Below are 21,175 nucleotides of genomic sequence, written 5' to 3'. Positions count from 1 at the left end.
TACCCATAAGTAAGAATTTCCAAAACTTCCTCAATCCTTCACTCCATCAGTAATCTTAATTCCAAATTTCAGGCTTCCATGACTATCTAAATCCAAATTGTACCAAGTTTGGTACCATTTAGTACTTTTCGTACACATAAGTATGAATTTCCAAAAGTACACCCATAGCTCAATCGTACGCTTCAACGGTAATCTAAATTCCAAGTTCAGGTTTTCAGCTCTATCCGTTCACCCAAATCCAAATTGTACCAAATTTAGTACCATTTAGTACTACTCGTACACATAAGTACGAACTTCCTAAATCATTTCCTTATATCAACCCCACTTCCCAACCTTAATTCCCATACCATATATGAAGATTGTAGCCATATCCGCTCAAAATATACAATTGGTACCAAATTTAGTAACTTTTCGTACACTTATAGGTCGAATTTCCAAAAACCCTTTGGTACATCTTTCTAACTCTCCATCAGTTACCCTAATTCCAAATTTCAGAATTCTAGCTCTTCCCGTTTGCCTAATACAAAGGGTACCATATTTAGTACCTTTTAGTACTTTTCGTACCCTTCTAGGTCGAATTTCCAAAAACCCAGCCTTATCTCACCCCTACACACCGACAGCAACCCACAGTCAAAATTTCAGCTTTCTAGCTTCAGCAGTTTCGTCTGGGCGATGATATGTCAGTCACTCACTCAGTCACTCAGTCACTCACTCACTAAGCTCTTTTATATATATAGATTGTTTTTATACACTGACATCATTCAATTAAATACAAACAATCACGGCTTAATATTATTCAAATTAAAATTTACAAAACACAAAAACAAAACAAACAACAATTGAAAAGAGAAAAGGAAAACTATACTGTATGTATATATAGAAAGAGTACCGCGAATGAAACGAAAATAAATAAAAAAATAAAAATAATATTTTTTCTCCTCATATATCATTTCATTTGTTTGTCGCCTCCAATGTCGAGGGTGGAGAGAGGGCAATATCAGACAACCATTGTTGTCGCCTTTTTTTCTCTGAACTCTTGCAATTCATGGACCAAAACGCTGAATGCAACTACAACTTACCGTTGGCGGAGATAAATTTATGGTAGAGCCGCGCCTCTCTTGTGGTCCTATACTTGAGTGACGACGCGTTGGCAGACCACTGCCCGGTGTACCACCCGGTGATGAGGCGCAGGATGGTGCTATACGTATTTTTGGTGTCATTAATGTATTGTCCGATAGACGTCGATTTGGGAATGCATTGGCCACACGTAGAAAATTACTATCCGGCGACGATGGTGAACAGCCAAACCACCAGCCACCCAACATGCCAGAGCCTGTACGACAGAGAGTGAGAGAGAGAGAATATTAAGAAAAATTAATAAAATATTTATCATTTAGTCAGTGTAAATATTTGAAAATAACAATGATGCATTTTTTACATCATTCGTTGTAATGTTTGGTTATTGACTATTGGCATGACCTTTAAAAATTAATAATAGGGACATATTTTTTTATTAATGCTAAACGTTGAATATACAATGTAATTCATTAATTAAATGTTGCTGTTAATTATTATTTCTTTAGTTTTTTTGTCGCCAATAGAGTTATTTTGAATAAATGTACAAAATATGATTTTTTTTTGCCGTTAATATGCATTTCTACTGAGAGAATAAAATTTCGAATTGTAGCCACTTCTTATTGGGTGACGTAGGGGATGGAAGATACCAAGGTACGGTCCTGACCGGTTTTAACATGGCAAAGCCCAGGATTTATGTTGGTTTCTCTTTCATGTCAAGTGGACACTGACCTCCCCGTGGTGTCACCTGGGGAACTGCCTTTAACACCCGTTAAAGGTAGTGAGCTAACATGTGCCGCGCCTTCACCCATAAGTACAGTAAAAACTTGGGTTTGGGCGTCCGCTAGAAAAAACAGCCTACTATGAAAAAACGAAAGAAAAGAAAAACAAACCCCTCTAAACGTTTTAAGGACCATGATCTGCGAATCTGCACCTGGAATGTTCGCACTCTTTATAGAGAAGGTGCAGTCTTCGCATTGGCAGACGTACTTGAAAAGTACAAGACCGATATTACTGCCATACAAGAAAATACGATGGTGGCGCACTGTATTATAGCTGCCATGACGTAAAGCATGAGTTTGGTTGCGAACGCAACCATCGTCTTAATTTGGCGATAAGTTGATTTCGAGAAGTGGACCTGTCAATTGGCCTCCAAGGTCGTGCGATTTGACACCTCTCGATTATTTCCTGTGGGGCTACGTGAAGTCACTGGTTTATGCTGATAAACCAGCAACAATTGATGCCTTGGAGGCCAGCATTGTTCGTGTTATTCGTGACATACGGCCAGCAGTGCTCGAAAAAGTGGCCAAAAATTTGACGTCCAGAATGCACTTCGTCAAGAACAGCCGCGGTGCCCATATGCCCGAAATCATTTTCTAATGTTAATGTCACGTATTGATCTTTCGAATAAAAAAAATTGATTACAATTTAATTTTTTGTGTTATTTTTTACAATTTCAAGTTCTATCGGGCTTAAAAAAAACACCCTTTAGTTAGCAGTACCAGATTTAATCATCTCGATATTCATAAGGGCACCTGGCTGTCTCCAGATCAAAGAACAAGTAATCAAATTGATCATGTTGTTATAGATGGAAGACATTCATCGAGCGTGTTGGATGTACGATCGTTCCGAGGCGCAAACGTAGATTCGGTACGCACCCGCTTAAACGTAGCAAACAAAGTACGACCAGACACAACACGAAAGTTAGACATCGATAAGCTGCAATCACAACAGATAGCAACAGCATATTCCACTCAACTAGTCCAATTGCTGAATCAAAGCACTCCTCATTCCGATAACATTTCAGCGCAATGGCAAATCATTGCCCACTCCTCCATGCAAACAGCCGCAAAATCCATACTTGGATTCAAGAGACCTCCACCAAGGAATCCATAGTATGATCAGGGGTGTCGTGCTGCCACCGAAGAGAAAAATGCGGCATATAGGGCTACTTTGCAATTCGTAGCAACGCGTAGCGCTCGAGAGAGAGACACAGGGAGAAAAGGAGAGAGGAGAAACGTCTTTTCCGCAGGAAAAACAGAGAGATAGAAAAGCGGGAGTGTGAAAAAATCGAGATGTACAGGAGCCAGAATGAAGTCCGAAAATTCTACCAAAGAGTGAAACATCAAACTGATGGCTTTGGTACAGGCATATCCTCCTGTAGAGACGAGCAAGGTAATTTGGTAACTGATACAGATAGTGTACTCAGGATATGGAAAGATCATTTTTCAAAACTGTTGGTATCCAATAGCAGCGAAGACGACGAAGATACCACAGTCCCAATCCCATAAGATGGTATTGAATGTATTCCGCCCAGCCAAGATGAGGTAAAGACAGCAATAAATCGGCTGAAGAATAATAAGGCAGCAGGAGCCGATGGCTTACCAAAACCGGAGGCGACACGCTGATAATGTGTATTCATCAGCTAGTTAGCACCATCTGGCAGGAAGAACGAGTACCCGACGATTGCAACCTGAGTACCCTGTGCCCCGTCCACAAGAAGGGAGATAAGACTGTATTCTCTAACTATAGGGGCATAAGTCTACTCCCTATTGCCTACAAGATCGTGTCTGGGGTAGTGAGCGAACGACTAAAGCCTATGGTCAACGAGATAATTGGACCATACCAATGGGGCTTTAGACCTGGCAAGTCCACCATTGACCAGATATTTACCCTGCGGCAAATCCTGGAGAAAACCCAAGAGATGCAGATCGACACCTACCACCTTTTTGTCGATTATAAAGCAGCCTTCGACAGCCCGCTGCGCTCAAATGTATTCCAAGCCATGTCTGAATTTGGTATACCCGCAAAGCTCATCCGGCTTTGTAAACTGACTTTAACTGACACGTGGTCCTCAGTTAAAATAGGAAAGAACCTCTCCGAAGAGTTTGATACCAAAAGAGGTTCCAGACAAGGAGACAGTCTTTCGTGTGATCTCTTCAACATCCTGCTGGAAAAGGTTATACGAGAGGCAAACGTCAAAAGAAGTGGCACAATCTACACCAATAGTCACATGTTACTTGCTTATGCTGATTATATAGACATCATGGGCCGATCAGTAAAATAAGTAAATGATACCTTTATGAAGGTCGAAGGAGAATCTGCTAAAGTGGGTCTGGCGGTAAACGGTGAGAAGACCAAGTTGATGGTGTCGACGCGCAATGCGTCCATTGAGCTCGGACCGACAATGGAAGTTGGTTCCTATAATATTGAGGTAGTAAAAGACTTCGTCTACCTCGGCACCTCCGTAAACACAACAAACGACATCCGTTGTGAAATAAAAAGAAGAATTGTATTGGCCAATAGATGCTACTTTGGTTTAAGTAAGCAGTTTAAAAACAAAGCCACATCTCGTCAAACAAAAATAACGCTCTACAAAACACTGATACTACCCGTGCTGATGTATGGCTCCGAAGCCTGGGTACTTGCGCAAGCAGATAAGGCAGTGCTTGGTGTGTTTGAGAGGAAAATTCTTCGAAAGATCTACGGACCAATCTGCGTTGACGGTGAATATCGACGTCGCATGAACCACGAGCTGTATCTGCTTTACAACGACATCAATATTGTTAAACGTATCGAGATGCAACGATTGCGTTGGCTAGGCCATATCATGAGAATGAGCGATGATGAACCCGCTAAAAAGGCGTATAAATACGGACCGCTTGGCGGTGCCCGCAGAATTGGCAGGCCAAGGAATAGACGGCGCAAACAAGTGGATGATGAGATGAAAAGGCGCGGTATTCCAGAGTGCGAAGCAACAAATAGAGAGGAATAGAGATCTCTTCTTAGTTCGGCCTATAGAACAAATGTTCTGTAATGGGCCAGTTAAGTAAGTAAGTATAACAAAATCGAACTTTTTTTAAAATTACAAGAAACCCCGCACAGATAGAGAAAGAGGACTGAAAAAAAAAGAAGACACGTGCATCGGCGTTTTGAAAGATTACGTCGGGAAGTAACCTAAATAGGCGTGGCAAATTCCGGCCATTTCTACAGGTTTTGAAATATTCGACATCAGATTCCTTGGAATCCTAACATTCTAGGTATAAAGTGTCTTTGGCACAATTACTGACAACAATGCGGGGTATCTTTTTATGAAAAAATTAACCCTCATACGAGTCACTAAAGGGGTCTTTTTGGTCCCTTTTTTCAAAACCGTTTAAAACCTCCTTTAAAATGTGATCGTATTAGATCAAAATATTCGTATCGTGTTAGATCAAAATTATTTGTCTTAAAATTTTACTATAGGTTTTGGTGTATTCGGGGACACCAAAACTCTAAATTGTACCTGAACGCCAGGAATCTGCCAAAAGCAAAATCACGTTTTAGGGTTAATATTGTACTTTATCTGAGTTTATTACGTTTTGTCCCACAAAACTTCATTCTAGATAGAAGACGTCAAAGACAAAAATAATCTCCATTAAATTTCAATATAAGTCACCGAATAAATGAAATATGTATTTGCAATATATATCAAGAAAATATATACATCAAGTTTGCCAACAAAACACCCAAATATTTTTTGAATAAATTTGTTTTGTTCTTTTTTTGAGTTGATGCATGAAAGTAACATTAAATTTAGTTCTAGACAAAAGGTGTTAAAAAAAGAAATATTCTATACAAAATTTCATTCTAAGTCCTAGAACAAACTAGATATCTGAGTAAAACACTTTGTTAAGAAAATGACGTTACAAAATTAGATATTATAGGTAGAAATTATTTGTTAAACTTTTAGACTCTTAATTAAAATTTATTCCATACTGAGTCAAAATCTCCTAAAATGGTTCAATTTTTGGGGGTTGTCTCAAAAGAAGAAATGTTCCAAATCAAATTTCATTATGAGTCTCTTACCAAAAGAAATTTGTAGCTATAATATTTAACATCTCCAGAAGCTTTCGCTTTTTATATATGATTAAGGACCATGTTCTGCCGTTTTTATTCACATTTTCGTTATCTGCGGTCACAAAATATATTTTATTGATGTTTTTTCATAATAAATTCTTTCAGAAGATTATGTGTGCTCGATCCAAACTGTTTTTAAAATATCTATGGTGAATATATCGACGCCTCCAAACAATAGTATGCTAAGTCGACTTAGCATGTTTTCAAGTTCTTTACATTTTTACATTTTACGTCCTTTAACTTAAATTCTGTCAAATTTTGGTAATGATCGGTCAATCCGAACAGAAGTTATACGCAAATGTTTACTCAGAATAGTAGTGACGGTCAAAGAAAACTGTAAACTTTGAGAGCTTCTCCTGCAAAACTCACTTTTCAGACTTAGCATACTATTATTTGGAGGTGTCGATATATAGGGCAAATATTGATAACCCAGATCGGACTTTTCCCTACATATATTCACCATAGATATTTCAAAAACAGTTTGGATCGAGCACACATAATCTTCTGAAAGAATTTATTATGAAACAAGTAAAAAAGTGTCAGTCGGCTTTGCCGACAGATATATACCCTCAGCCAATGTGAAGCGAAATGAATTTAAGGTCTCTTCAGAATTTTGTGGCCATTTTTGGACATTTGAACTTGCCGACAAAAATGTGGATTAGGAATTAGCTGCACTAATACACAAATGTTAAACTTTTGTAGGGCAGGTACCCTTAGGGAGGATCGATTGGTTGCCCCATTCAAGTGATACCGTCCTAGCATTTTAGTGACATTTTTTAAACATTGGGGAGAAGTACCGAAAGTTGTGGACCGGTATTGGCCATGAGACTAAGTTTGGATATAATATAACGAAGACCAAATGTTGGACCAAATCGGTTGAACAGTTCGAGAGTTATCGTGCTTTCCGACCGCCACATATGGTGACATAGGGGTTTTTTACAACTTTCGGGCTGTTTTCCCAAGAAATATGGACTTGCCCCTGAAAAACGTTTACCGTCGTAATGGAGGTAGCGAATGCAAATCGCTTCAACAAAAATCAAAGTGATTCGAGAGCTGGGCCCTATTCCACGAAACAACTTATCAACTTTTCATTTTGCACTTATCGATATTTTTGACAATGCTCAAAGTTAAGTGTTCCACAGAACCATTGTTTTTTGATAAGTGATAAGTTGTTAATTATAAAGTGAGTTTTCTTACTTTTCAAAATAATGTAGCTCTTTTTTTGATTTCTGTTCCACAAACTTCATTTCTGCTAAGTGAAAAGTTGTAACGGCAAAGCGTATTTTGCTAAGATTTTGCAAAAAAATTTGCTCTTTCGTTCCACAGAAAACTCTGCATTTTGATTTTGCAGATCAAATTTTGATAATTTTGCCTTAAATTTGCGAGGTAAACGTTCTCTTTGCCAATGTACATTGTTAAAGCGAGATTTTGTTCGGAAATACTGAAAACACGGTTATGACAAGAAATTGTAAAGATTTTTCCGAACTTCTACCCTCTGAATCAACCATTCTACTTCGAACTCTCACTATCCGAAATTCCACCCTACGAACAACCCCATTCCGAACTTCCACCCTGCGAACAACCTCACAAATCGATGTTTCTCGATTTTACATTTAGACTAAACTCTATTTTAGAGACTATTTTTATTTATTACTATACCCTCCACCATAATATTTCATTTGTAACTCATCGAAATAATCATTTGCGACCCTATAAGTTACATACATATATTTTTGATCAGCGTAAAATTCTAAGTTGATTTAACCACATCCGTCCGTCTGTTGTAATCACGCTATCTTCCGAACGAGTTGAGATAGGGGGATGAAATGCTGTTCACACGTGTCTTAAATCAAGTTGGAAGTTGAGCTTTGTTATAGCCCACTATATGGGGGCGTCGATTTCAGCTATTTTAAGGTTTTTAGCTACATTTTCAGAACGAATTAGTTATAATTTGACAAGTAACTTCCCTTCATTTTATTTTAGATTATTTTTTTCACTTAATTTTATTTTACTTTATTTTACTTATTTTTTAACTTTAATTTCATTTAATTTTATTTTATAACACTTCATTTCATATTGTTTTATTTTTTTATTTTATTTCATTTTATTTTTTATTTTATTTTAATTCATTTGATTTATTTGATCTTATTTTAATTTATTTCGTTTAATTATTATTTAATCTTTATTAAAATTATTTTATTTTATTTTTATTTCATATTAATTTATTTTGTTTTATTTTATTTTTTTAATTTTATTCAATTTTATTTTATTTCATTTTACTTTACTTTATTTCATTTTATTTTACTTTATTTCACTTAATTTTATTTTATTTTATTTCACTTTATTTTATTTTGTTTTGTTTTATTTTAATTTATTTTATTCTATTTTATTTTTTATTTTATTTTATTTGATCTTATTTTACTTTATTTTAATTTAATTTCATTTATTTCGTTTAATTTTATTTTATAATATTTTATTTTATTTTACTTTATTTTATATTATTTTATTTTATTTTATTTTATTTTATTTTATTTTATTTTATTTTATTTTATTTTATTTTATTTTATTTTATTTTATTTTATTTTATTTTATTTTATTTTATTTTATTTTATTTTATTTTATTTTATTTTATTTTATTTTATTTTATTTTATTTTATTTTATTTTATTTTATTTTATTTTATTTTATTTTATTTTATTTTATTTTATTTTATTTTATTTTATTTTATTTTATTTTATTTTATTTTATTTTATTTTATTTTATTTTATTTTATTTTATTTTATTTTATTTTATTTTATTTTATTTTATTTTATTTTATTTTATTTTATTTTATTTTATTTTATTTTATTTACTTTTAATAATATCAGTTTCATTTCATTTTTTCGCTCGTCTCAATTTTACATGTCTTATTTATTATTGCCAAGTAAAAAATAATGCAAAGATGATAAAACGTTCTGTGGAACAAATATCATTCACACTTTGCAAAAGAACTGAGAGACTTACCAATATGGCGGAAAAATTGAGCAAGAGAGCACAACAACTGTGCTAAAAGAACAGTGATAGACAAATTTGCTAAGTGCAAGGGAAATTGAAAAGTAATTTTGTGGAACAAAAAAAGGTTATCACTTTTCAAAATAACTACTTTTTGATAAATGCAAAATGAAAAGCGATAAGTTGTTTCGAGGAATAGGGCCCTGGTCTTAAAGTGAACTTATCCGAAATTTTGTGTGAGAGGTACCAGAAGGAGTAGACAAATATAGTCCATATTGGAACCTGATCTATATCTGGTAGATATATTAGGATGTGCAAAGTATATATTACATCGGTCACTCCCTTTAAGAGTTATCGTGGAGGAGACAAATATAGTCCATATTCGAACCTGATCTATATCTGGTAGATATAAGGATGTGTACCAGAAGGAGGAGACAAATATAGTCCATATTCGAACCTGATCTATATCAGGTAGATATATAAGGATGTGTAAAGCATGGACCAAATCGGTCGCTACGTTCAAGAGTTATAGTGCGCACAATTTGTCCGAACATTTTTGAACTTTTGTGGGGGAGGTACCTGAAGGAGTGGACCGATATTTAATCTTCGAATTTAAATTATGTTTTGATAAAATATTACGAAGACCAAATTTTGGACCGAATCGACAGATCCGTTCGAAAGTTATCTTGCGCTCCAACCACTACACAAGGTGTCATATGGGCTTTTTGCAACTTTCCGGCCATTTTCTCAGGAAGTATGGACTTGCCCATGAGGAAACTTGTACCGTCGTATGGGGGGAAGTGAATACAAGTTGCTGCAACAAAAATCAAAGCGATTCGAGAGTAGGTCCTAAACTGAACTTGTCCGAAATTTTGTGTGGGAGGTACCCAAAGGAGTGGGCCGATTGAGTCCATATTGGAACCACATCTAAGTCTGGTAGAAATTGCACGATGTGCAAAATATGGACAAAATCTGTTACTCCCTTCAAGAGTTATCATGCCCACAAATTTTTCGAATATTTTGGAACTTTTGTGGGGGAGGTACCGGAAGGAGTGGACCGATATAGCTCATCTTCGAACTTAAACTAAGTTTGGAAGAAATATTACGAAAGCCAAAATCTGAACCGAATCGGTTCATCCGTTCGAGAGTTATCGTGCGCACCAGCCAGCCAGACAGACAGACGGACAGACAGACAGACAGACAGACAGACGGACGGACATTGCTTAATCGACTCCAAATTGTCTGAAACACATTTCGTCCAAACATACTTGGGGTCTAAAACCATTATTTCGATGAGGCACATTTTGCCCGTATGAAAGTGTATATACCCTTTCTAGCCTAAAGGCTGAGGGTATAAAAATATCAATAAAATATATTTTGTGACCGCAGATAACGAAAATGTGAATAAAAACGGCAGAATATTTCAAAGCCTGTAGAAATGGGCGGAACTTGCCACGCCTATTTAGGTTACTTCCCGACGTAAACTTTCAAAACGCCGATACAACTGTCTTCTTTTTTTCGGTCCTCTTTCATAATCTGGTCGAATTTTCTTGTAATTATTTTTTGTGTTGTACTGTGTAATTTATCATTTATAATTTATTTTTTATTACTTATTATTTATTATATACTATTTATTATTTAGTAGTAGTAGTAGTCGTACTATTTATTAGTAGTATTAGCATTACTTATAATTTATTATTTGTTAATTTTTTGGGAATTAATTTATATTTAAATTGTATTACGTTAATATTTATTTATTAATTGGATTTTTATTATGAATTATTTTTTAAAATAGAGTACAAATTTAACAATGGTTCCCGTGTTTAAATTACCTGCCGTCTGAACCTTAAAAACTTTACACACGGCTGCTCTTTCTTGCTCCTCTTTTATAATCTTCCTGCTTTTTGTAGGTATAGAAAACGTGCATATGTCAATATTAAATTTCGCAGTAAAATACTTCTGTTTTCCGTGTAAAAGACTTAACAAAATGTAGAAAAAAGCACATAAAAATAAATACCATTTTTCCATGAATTGTTTCTTAATACCCTTTTCTTCATTCATTTGCTATGAAAGGGCAAATGAAATTGTCCACCAAACTCAAAAATTCGTAGAATTTTATATCGGAAATTGTATTAGTTTGTATGTGTGAGTCTGTGTATGCTATGACTGTTTGGTTGGTTAATGGGATTGTTTAAAGATTTATCTCATTGCATGATGATGTCTGTCACATATCATCCGGTCTACATTCCCGTCAAGTCCAGCCCATTCATTCCTCTGTCATCCATTGATGTAGACATGACAAATAGTTGACGAGTTAAAGAGATAAATGTCAATTATCTCATCTTAATTTGCTGAATAATAGACATGCCAAACCAGCAATAGGCTCTAATGACATGTGCGAGTGTGTGCGTGTGGCTGAGGAAAGTCTATTAGATATCATAAATATGCACAAATGTAACATTTACAAACAACTTGTTGTCGACATAATTAATTTTCTAGTTTCCATCCAAGGGAGAAATAATACTTTGTCCCCCTTCTGCCTACCCCGAAAAAGTGTGGCTACAAGTTTTCAACAAAGTTTTCTGTGTGTGTGTCTGTATATAATTTTCCCCTTGCACATACACAATATACATATATTTACATCACTTAATTTAGGTTTGTGCGGTTTGCTTGGCTAGAAAGGCAACAACTTCGTAAACATCAAAGTCCTTAACATTATTAACATCTTCATTATCGTACACATAACCATAGCATTAACCAAGGCCAAGAAAGTTTTACATATACATTTACATACTTTATTAAAGACAAGTTTATATACATTACCTCCAGAATTCTTTCTGGCCATATCTTCGGCACTGGATGTTTTACGCTGATCAATGCGTAAATTGGGTATATTAAAGGGTGGTATCGCATTCATATTATCTGTCGAATATTGATGCCGCAGTGTACGATGTCGTTCGGGTGATGACATTGATAGATTTTCCATTTTTAAACGTGTCTTTTGTTGGCGATCTATACTATCCAAAAATGCATGAATGGCCTGTAATGGAAGAGGAAACAATGTGAAGAAGACATTTAAATATTTATATGAAATTACAAAAAAAAAAAAAAAATAAAAAATATTTTTTTAACAGCTGATTTGGATCATATTAGGGTAATTGGATCCAGTGGGATTACATTGTTTTTGTTCAGTGTATTTCTTGGACCCTGATTCTGTGTCCCAATGTGGAGTTGGCTAAAACTTCATCGGGACCCTATGCAAAAAGTAGTTGGTGACCAAATTCTAGCTTACGATGTGTTAGACGGTTGTCCAACATCTTTAAATAGCGAAGTTTTAGTCACTACGGCAAGCGTCCAGGAACTAAAAGCTTGTGGTAATTTTTTAGTGAACAAGTAAAAAAGGATCAGTCGGCTTTGCCGACAAATATATACCCTCAGACTGTGTGAATTGAAACTTGCATCAATGGACAAATCGAATACTAGCTAAATATGGATTTGGATTAAAATACACATTTCATGTGGAGGAGGTAGTTGCAGGAATGGGAGACATCCCTTTCGTGCCAGTGTGTCACCGTAGTATTTAGAGCTTTTGCACCATTAAACATTGAAACGCTGTTTTCCAAAAATGTTTTTATTTATGTGGTCTGAAAATTTTGGGCGTATGAACCGGCAAAAATATTGATTTCGATAGAAGCTCAAAAAGTTTTGCGGGGAAGATGTCTAAGGAATGGACCGAAAAAGTCCATTTTGGAAGTGGGCCTTATTTTGGGTGTCATTCGATAGATATCGCGACCACCTGCAGTTTCAGTTGGTCACCATATAATTCAGAGGTTTTGGACCATTATATCAGGAAGCATGTACTTGCCTACGAAACACATGACATCGCTGTAAATAAGACCATTAGGTACAAATTTTCAAGTGATGCTCGAACAGACCCTTAACTGGTTTGCCCTGTTTATGAGATATCGCGCGTACCATTTTTGCGAATATTTTCGATTTTTTTGGGGAGGTACCGAAAGGACTGGATCTACAAGCACCACCTTCGAATTTCATCTAATTTTGGAAGAAATACTACGACATGCAAAGTGTGGTGGTCCACTCAGTATTTGGTTCGAGAGTTATCGTGCTCTCCAGCCACTACATGGTGCCATAGAGGGTTTTACATCCTTCGGGCTGTTTCCTCAAGAAGTATGGACTTGCCCCTGAAAAAGCTTTTACTCTTCTAATTGAGGCAGCAAATGCACTTTGATTCAACAAAAATCAAAGTGATTCGATAGCAGGTCTTGAAGTGAACTTATCCGAAATTTTTTGGGGAAGGTACCGGATGGATTCGACAAATATAGTCCGTATTTGAACCTGATCTATATCTGGTAGATATATTAGCATGTGTAAAGTATGGACCAATTCGGTCACTCCCTTCAAGAATTATCGTCCGCACAATTTTTCGAACATATTTGAACTTTTGTAGGGGAGGTACCTGAAGGAGTGGTCCGACAATTCTTATATTCGAACTTAAACTATGTTTGGACAAAATATTACTAAGGTCAAATTTTGGACCGAATCGGCAGATCCGTTCGAGAATTATCTTGAGCTCCAACCACCTCACACGGTGTCATAGGGGTTTTTGCAACTTTCAAACTATTTTCTCAGGAAGTATGGACTTGGCCCTGATAAAACTTGTACCGTCGTATAGGGGGCAGTGAATACAAGTTGCTAAAACAAAAATCAAAGCGATTCCACAGATGGGCCTAAACTGAACTTTTCCGAAATTTTGTGTGGGAGGTACCCGAAGAAGTGGACCGATTAAATCCATATTGAAACCTTATCTAAGTCTGGTAAACTGTTCACGATGGGCAAAGTATGAACCAAATCGGTTACCCTCTTCAAGAGTTATCGTGCGCACAAATTTTCCGAAAACTTTTAAAATTTTTGGGGTGGGAGGTACCGGAAGGAGTGGACCGATATAGCCAATCTTCGAGTTTAAACTAAGTTTGGGCAAAATATTACGAAAGCCAGAATTTGAACCGAATCGGTTCATCCGTTCGAGAGTTATCGTGCGCTCTAGCCAGACAGACAGACGGACGGACATTGCTAAATAGACTCCAAATTGTCTGAAACACATTTCGTCCAAACATACTTGGTGTCGGTCTAAAACCATTACTTCGATGAGGCACGTTTTGCCCGTATAAAAGTGTATATACATACCCTCGTTAGCATAAATGCTGAGGGTATAAAAACTGAAGAGGGCTCTAGGTATTTGCTTTACAAATGTGTGTTAACTTAAAGTTGTTGGTGTTGTCTGCTCCAACATCGTCATAGGTTACTGAGAGGCGCTCATCCACTTATCCGTATTTAAACGATTAATGTAACAACTATATACAAGACTCCTGTGGTTTTATTATTCTTCACCCGATTTATTGTTGTCTTAATCTCATCCTGACCGGCCGGGATTGGATCTGTGGTTTCTTCGTTAGCATTGGATACCAACGGATACCAACGGTTTGGAAAAGTGCTCGTTCCATCTTTGTTTTTAACAGAGTACCATACTAGTTTCCGCAAATGGATGATGTGTCTACCACAAATTTGATGTTTTACTTCTTGGTATAATTTTGGGATTGTGGCTTTTCCAATTCTCTATTTCTCCTGTGTAAAAAACTTTTCTCCTTTCCTTTCTTTTCCCTTAATACCTCTTCGTGCACAACGCGTGACACTCCTGGTCATACCATGTATTCAATGTATTTTGGTATTCAAGAAAGGCTTTTGAAAGGATTGATCCGCAGACCTTCTAAGTTCAAGGTGGACGTGTTTACCACTGCACAAAATATTTGACCTATCATTTTAGCCTAACCTATGACGATACGAGCCAAGATCGTACAATCATCCGTATACATAACGTCTCAATGCCGTCTGTTAAACAGTTCCGGAGATATCACCCCGCCATTGAAACTCTCTGTTTCACTCTATCAGTCTTCGAATTCATATTTCCGTTTATGTCCATTTCTCATATCTGAGTACAAGGATTTCTGGGGCTCAATTTTGTTTCTATGGAAATGTGAAATGAAAACTTTTATAAAGGAAAAAAACTGTCAAATGAAATTAATTATAAAATATTTTTCATTTAAAATTTTCATAGAACAAAAATCCTGCCCCTGATTTGGGCTTGTTTACTTTTAGCTTCCATATACATTTTCAATATTTGAAATCATACTGTAAAGACTGTACATTAGGCCGGGACGATTTAAAAACCTTAATGGGCCCTACGCGATTCTGATTCCTGGGATTGAACTGAGCAAAAAAGTCTACTGAACCATATGTCTACGATGAAAATCGAGCCTCCCGATTTTGACTTTAAGTTTTTTATCTACGTTTTTTGACATCTTCGTATATAACAGTTAAACCATTGAGATTTTCGAGCCAACGCAAAGACAAAAAATGTAGCCAAGACAGTAGTTAAGAACTCTCTAATACATCGAAAAAGCATTGGAACGCTTTTTCAGGCAGTTGTGGTCTTGAGAAGGTGCAAACTTTTCGGAAAATGTCGATAAATGGCAATGTGCTACAAAAGTTGACCAGAAAAATATTCAAGCGTTCTGATGCAAAATTCCATCGTGTTGGGATCCATGGAGAATGAAAATGCCTTCAGTTCGTTTGGGTCGCTTCGCATTATTTTGGCCACAATTCATGTAGTCGCTTGTGTTCCCCAACTTGTCTGTTGGCTTGAATAGTAACTTCCCTATCTCGTGGGTCTTCAGGGTTTGTACGACGGAACTCATTGTGATCATTTGCTAGTCCTGTCGCCTTTGTATGGAATTTTTATACCCACCACCATATTAGGAAGGATATATTAAGTTTGTTTTTCTGCTTGTAACGCATTGAAATAATCATTTACGACCCTATAAGATATGTACGAGGGGTAGTAAAAACCTTCTGGCCTAGGCAACTCGCAGTGTTGCCAGGTTTCATTCGACATTTTTTTGGAAAGTTTTTAGCCTAAGCGTACTCAGGTCAGTTTGGCATATGACCATGTGTTGGGTTGTTTACAGTGGCTCAATCAAGCCACAAGCCACCCCCAAAATATGGTTTTTGAACGCTTTTACAACCTCTTCTGGAGGCGAAAATCGTTGATCACGCCTTCTTTTCTTGACTTGCTGGAATCAATGAAATGAATTCATTGGATCCCCAGTCGGGTCTGTACGGCGTTTTGTCCCGTCAAACGGACGCTGGTTTGAATCGATGTGTGAGAGCTCGCATTGTCATGATGCAGAAGAATTTATCTCCTCTTATTCGTTTTTCGAATTTCTCAGAAGACTTCAGGCAAACACATTGTAGTGTAGTGCTCAGAATTAACCGTATTTTATTTCTCAAGCCGTAGCGTCGCCATACGATCAGTATTGCCAAAGAGACGGGCGAGCATTTGCTTCGAAGATCTATTTCCATGAAAAACTCTGGTTGGATTTGGCTCGCTTTCGGAGACCCAAACGGTCGATTCCTGTTTTGTTTCGGGCTTCTAAACATAGATCCAAGATTCGTCATCTGTGACGATCTTTTAAATGCCGTTTGAAGCACCGCGATTGTTTTATGCACAATTTCTTTGCACTAATCTGCGAGATCCTTTTTTTTGAGCGATTGGCCAATTTTGCTGAATCTAGCGAGAAAAATCCATTTTTGCTGCCAGGTGTTAATGCAATATCGAATGTTAGTTGGTGGAATAAATACCCAAGGATGTCGCTATCTGATGGTATTTAACGTGGCGATCTTGGATTATCCGTTCACGCACGGCTTAATTTTTTTCTGGCACAACGGCCATTTTTGGAAGACCTTCACGACCTTCGTTTTTTAGCGAGTGTCCGCCACGATTGAATTCATTGAACCAGTTTTTCATAGTCCTATAGGATGGTCCTTTATCCACATACAAAGATTTAGTTTGATCGATGTACTCTTGCAGTGATTATCCACGTCGAAAGTTGTGAACATTTTCCGGACGAAAATGTTCACAAGTAAATTCCATTTTTTTGGCAAAGTAATTTTTTCAAGTCGCTGTAAAAACTGTCAAACTTTTCAAAAAATGTCAAATGACACCTGGCGGAACTTGGAGTTGCCTAGGCTAGAAGGTTTTTAGTGCCCCTCGTACATTCTAGATCAGGATAAAATTCTGAGTTGATCTAGACATGAAGGAAGGAGTTGATCTAGACATGAAGGTAATAACTGCAGCGTCTGCAAAAATTGAGCTAAAGAGGTCTATGCTTGTACCAGAGTATATTGTCGCCATAGGCAAGTCAATTCAAAGATGGACTACATGAGGCCATGTTTGGTATATCATGTTCACGGTACCTCCGTATTTTGAGGAATTGAATAAGTAAAATGTTTAACCGAACTAGCTGTACATAGTTTGGCATTTGAGGTTCTTAGGGAACACAATACTTTTTCACCAAAAACTGTTAATATAGGTCCATGTTTAGGTATAGCCCCCATATAAGGGTACCTCCGGATTTTCGGTATTTTAAGGATTTTAGCTATAATTTTTAACTGAACTAGTTGTACTTTGACTTTTGACGTTCCCAGTGGTAACAAAATTTCTCCACAAAAATCATCAACATAGGTCCATATTTTAATATAGTCTCCATATAACGGTACCTCCGAAATTTCAGTATTCTGAGGATTTTAGCTACAATTTTTAACCGAACTAGCTGTAATTTTACATTTGAGGTTCTCATGTTTTGGTGTAGCTCTCATGTTAACGGTACCTCCGAATTTTCGGTATTTTAACCTTTTTGCTAAAAATTTTTAACAAAACTAGCCATAATTTGACATTTGATGTTTTTAGGGAACACAACACTTCTCCACAAAAACTGTCAACATAGGTCCATGTTCAGGTATAGCCCTCATATAACGGTACCTCCCGCATTTCGGTATTTTGAGGATGTTAGGTACAATTTTTAACCGAACTAGCTGTAATTTGACATTTGAGGTTCTCCGTAGTCACGAAAGTTCCCCATCAAAAATCGTCAACATTGGTTTATGTTATAACGCAATTTCTTGATTTTCAGTATTTTAAGGGTTCTAGCTAAAATCTTTTAACTTGTTACTTGACATTTAAAATTCACAGTGGCCTCTATAGTTCTCCACCAAAAATCGTCAACATGAGGCCATGTTTTGGTATAGCCCCCATATAACTGTACCTCCCGATTTTCGGTATTTTGAGGTTTTTAATTACATTGTTAGACAGAACTATCCTCAGTTTGACAATTTATATTCCCAGTGGTCACAAAAAGTTCTCTTAAATATGTTCAATATTGATCCACACTTTGATATAGCCCCCAAAGGTACCAACTGATTGAACACATTTCTAGAATATAACCTTTTTGAACCTAAAATTGTGGGCATTTTAGTTAAGAATATTTTATGGTGGAGGGTATAAAAAGTTCGGCCCAGCGGAACTTAACGTTTTTTAACGTGTTTCTAATTTCAGGTATTCAACAAGCAGATATGTGGCGAACCGCTGCAAATGTTATGATGTCCTTGAAAATTCTCTCAAATATCCGTGGATATAAGGGAATGAGAAGCTCTTTGAAACGTGATTGGTAAATTCTCTGAAACTTTGTCAATCAGCTTTTCAATGGTTGAGAAAACCACTGCGGTCAGATGTTATGAAGTTGGGTGGACTGTTCATGGAAATAATGATAGGAAGGGACATTTTATATTGCCAGGGCACATCATTTATCAGACCGGATGCTGTAAAGGCCCTGTTTGAGCTGTGGCAATCTCATATTATCCTCTTAGGAGCGTCTTCGCTCACAGTGCAAAATGCTAAAGCTACCGATAAGCCTTGATATCCTCTAACACAAGACGATTATTGTCCTCCAAAGCGAACTAATACCAGGTATACACGGTGCTCTTGAAACAATTTTAAATGGAAGGTGCTTACACCTTGGAAGTTTTTGTGGATTCTGAAACTACAATGTTCACAGATGGGAAAAATCAAAAAACAAAAAAAAAAAAAAAATCGTCGGAGCGCTTTTTAAATAAATCGCGATTCAAGTTAACATTTTTAGGAGTTGTTTAGATTTTCACGATTTTGCTTAGAAACCGAAAGCCCTATCAAAATGGGACTGAAGAAAATGTTGTAGCTATGAAAATTCTCTACAAGATTGTCCTGCATGATATTCTCGTCGGTTTTCTGGTTTTTGAGATATAGAAGTTCAAATTGGGACAGTTAGAATTCAATTAAATTCTATATCGCCCCCTTATAAAACAATTTCATGAAGGGTGCGCCTTAACTAAAATTTGATGAAAACCGTTTACACAGGAAAATTTTTTGTGAATTCTGAAACAGCAGTGTTCATAGATGAGAAAAATCCAAAAACAAGAAAAAATCGCTGTAGGGATCTTTAAATAAATCGCGGTCAAAATTCACATTTTTAGGTGTTTTTTAGGTTTTTACGATTTTGCTTGAAAACCACAAGTCCAATCGAAATGGAGCTAAAGAAAATGTTGTAGCTGTCAAAATTCTCTAGAGGATTGACGTTTATCATTTTTTTCCAGCCTGTACCATTTTTGAGATAAAGAAGCTCAGTTTACATTTTTTGGTTTTTTTGTTAGGGTTTCGCGGTTCTGCTTGAATACGGTAAGTCTTATCGATGTGGGACCTGAGCTTTGAAAATTCTCTACAAGACTGGCTTAAGTAACTTATCCTAAGTTGTAAATTTTTTTTAGATATATAAGTTTAAGTTGGGAATTTCCAGTCATGACATTGTTTTATAAGGGGCGATAAAGAATTGGATTGAATTTGAATTGTCCCAATTTGAACTTCTATATCTCAAAAACGATAAAGCCGACGAGAATATCATACAGGACCATCTAGAATTTTCGTAGCTGCAACATTTTCATAGCTACACCATTTTGATAGGACTTGCGGTTTCTTAGCAAAATTGTGAAAACCTAAACAAATCCTAAAGATGTCAATTTAAATCCCGATTTATTTAAAAAAGCGCCCGGCGATTTTTTTTTTGTTTTTTGACTTTTCTCATCTATGAACATTGTAATTTCAGGATCCGCAAAAACTTCCGAGGTGAAGCACCTTCCATTAAAATTGTTTCAAGAGCACCGTGTACACTGGGAGGTCCGTATCTACTTAAGATGAAATAGGGACCAACACAAATTCTGGAATTTTCTATGTTAAAGCCGCTTGGGGCTGTTTTTTTAGTAACTTTCATACTCTATTCCTCTCACATCCATCACACAAAATTATCTATATAAACTTATATATAATTTCCAAACTCAACATTCCCTATTTAAACATTTCTTCTCATTTTTGTGGAAAAACCAAAGCTTGAAAAAATTGCAGCAATTAAGTGGCCACATGATGATATTTCAATTAATTATGGATGCTTTTTCCCTCTGAATCCACACAAGTGGCTTGTTAAAACCTTTCAATGACCTTTGAGTAGCAATTTCGTTTACGTTACGTTACTTCTCCACATTATCATTGCGGTGGCTAATGTAGCGTAAAACTGCTTCATTTCAATTTATGCAATAAAAATGAGATTGGCATGGTGATATTGACATATTGATTCTTATGATTACACACACAGATTTACCTACCTCCAGTAAAAAGCAATATTGATCCAAATTCAAATGCGGATTTATGGTGTGTGGTATCAGTAATGGCAATACATTATGGGCAACAGCTTCCGTTGTTAAGCCATATGCAGAGTCGCAAAATAGTCGTTGATAAATACCTGCAATGGGAAATAAGAAAAAAAAAAACGAAACACGCGAAAAGAGAATAAGGGGTTAAATTAAAAGAAAGTGAACGAAAAAATACACACACACAAAATTGAACTAAAGCCATTAAATATACATGCGATTCCGCCACCCATACATTGGCAAATCTTCTTCGATTCGATTACTCATTTATTTGCGTCATTTTGACGATGGCACACATGGCGTTGTTAAAGTAGTTCGTGGCCAATGGATGTGTATAACTGATATTAAGGCAGATTGAATGAATGCATGCATGCATATGCTTGTTTGCATGCCTGGATGAATACTTACGCACTGAACGCATAATTAAATCTGGATCTGGTATTTCGACACCAGCAAGTATCGTCAATATTTCCTCAGTGACCTGATGCAGTAAAATATTCACATAAAAAGAGAAAAAAAGAAACAAGACATGTTTGTATGTAAATATTAATGTACACTCATGAACA

The 21,175-nt window shown here is 36.2% G+C and overlaps 1 protein-coding gene across 3 annotated transcripts in view; it reads right to left on the bottom strand.

The window, feature by feature from the left end:
* The window catches only part of bma (SCY1-like protein bma), a 406,156-nt gene that overhangs the window by 68,329 nt on the left and 316,652 nt on the right, over nt 1-21,175 (bottom strand). For all 3 annotated transcript variants that reach the window (XM_073979932.1, XM_073979933.1, XM_073979934.1), the window contains 4 exons: nt 21,018-21,090; nt 20,565-20,701; nt 11,787-12,003; nt 1,080-1,333 (listed from right to left, as the gene is read on the bottom strand). In XM_073979932.1, coding sequence (XP_073836033.1) covers nt 1,080-1,333; nt 11,787-12,003; nt 20,565-20,701; nt 21,018-21,090 — 681 coding nt within the window. The remainder of the gene's footprint in view (nt 1-1,079; nt 1,334-11,786; nt 12,004-20,564; nt 20,702-21,017; nt 21,091-21,175) is intronic.

Source organism: Musca autumnalis, unplaced genomic scaffold (assembly GCF_047663935.1).
Source record: "Musca autumnalis isolate F117 unplaced genomic scaffold, ASM4766393v1 scaffold_4, whole genome shotgun sequence".
In the NCBI taxonomy this organism is placed as follows: Eukaryota; Metazoa; Arthropoda; class Insecta; order Diptera; family Muscidae; genus Musca; species Musca autumnalis.
Note: the sequence above shows the minus strand (reverse complement) of the source record. Positions and strands in the feature narration are given on the sequence as shown.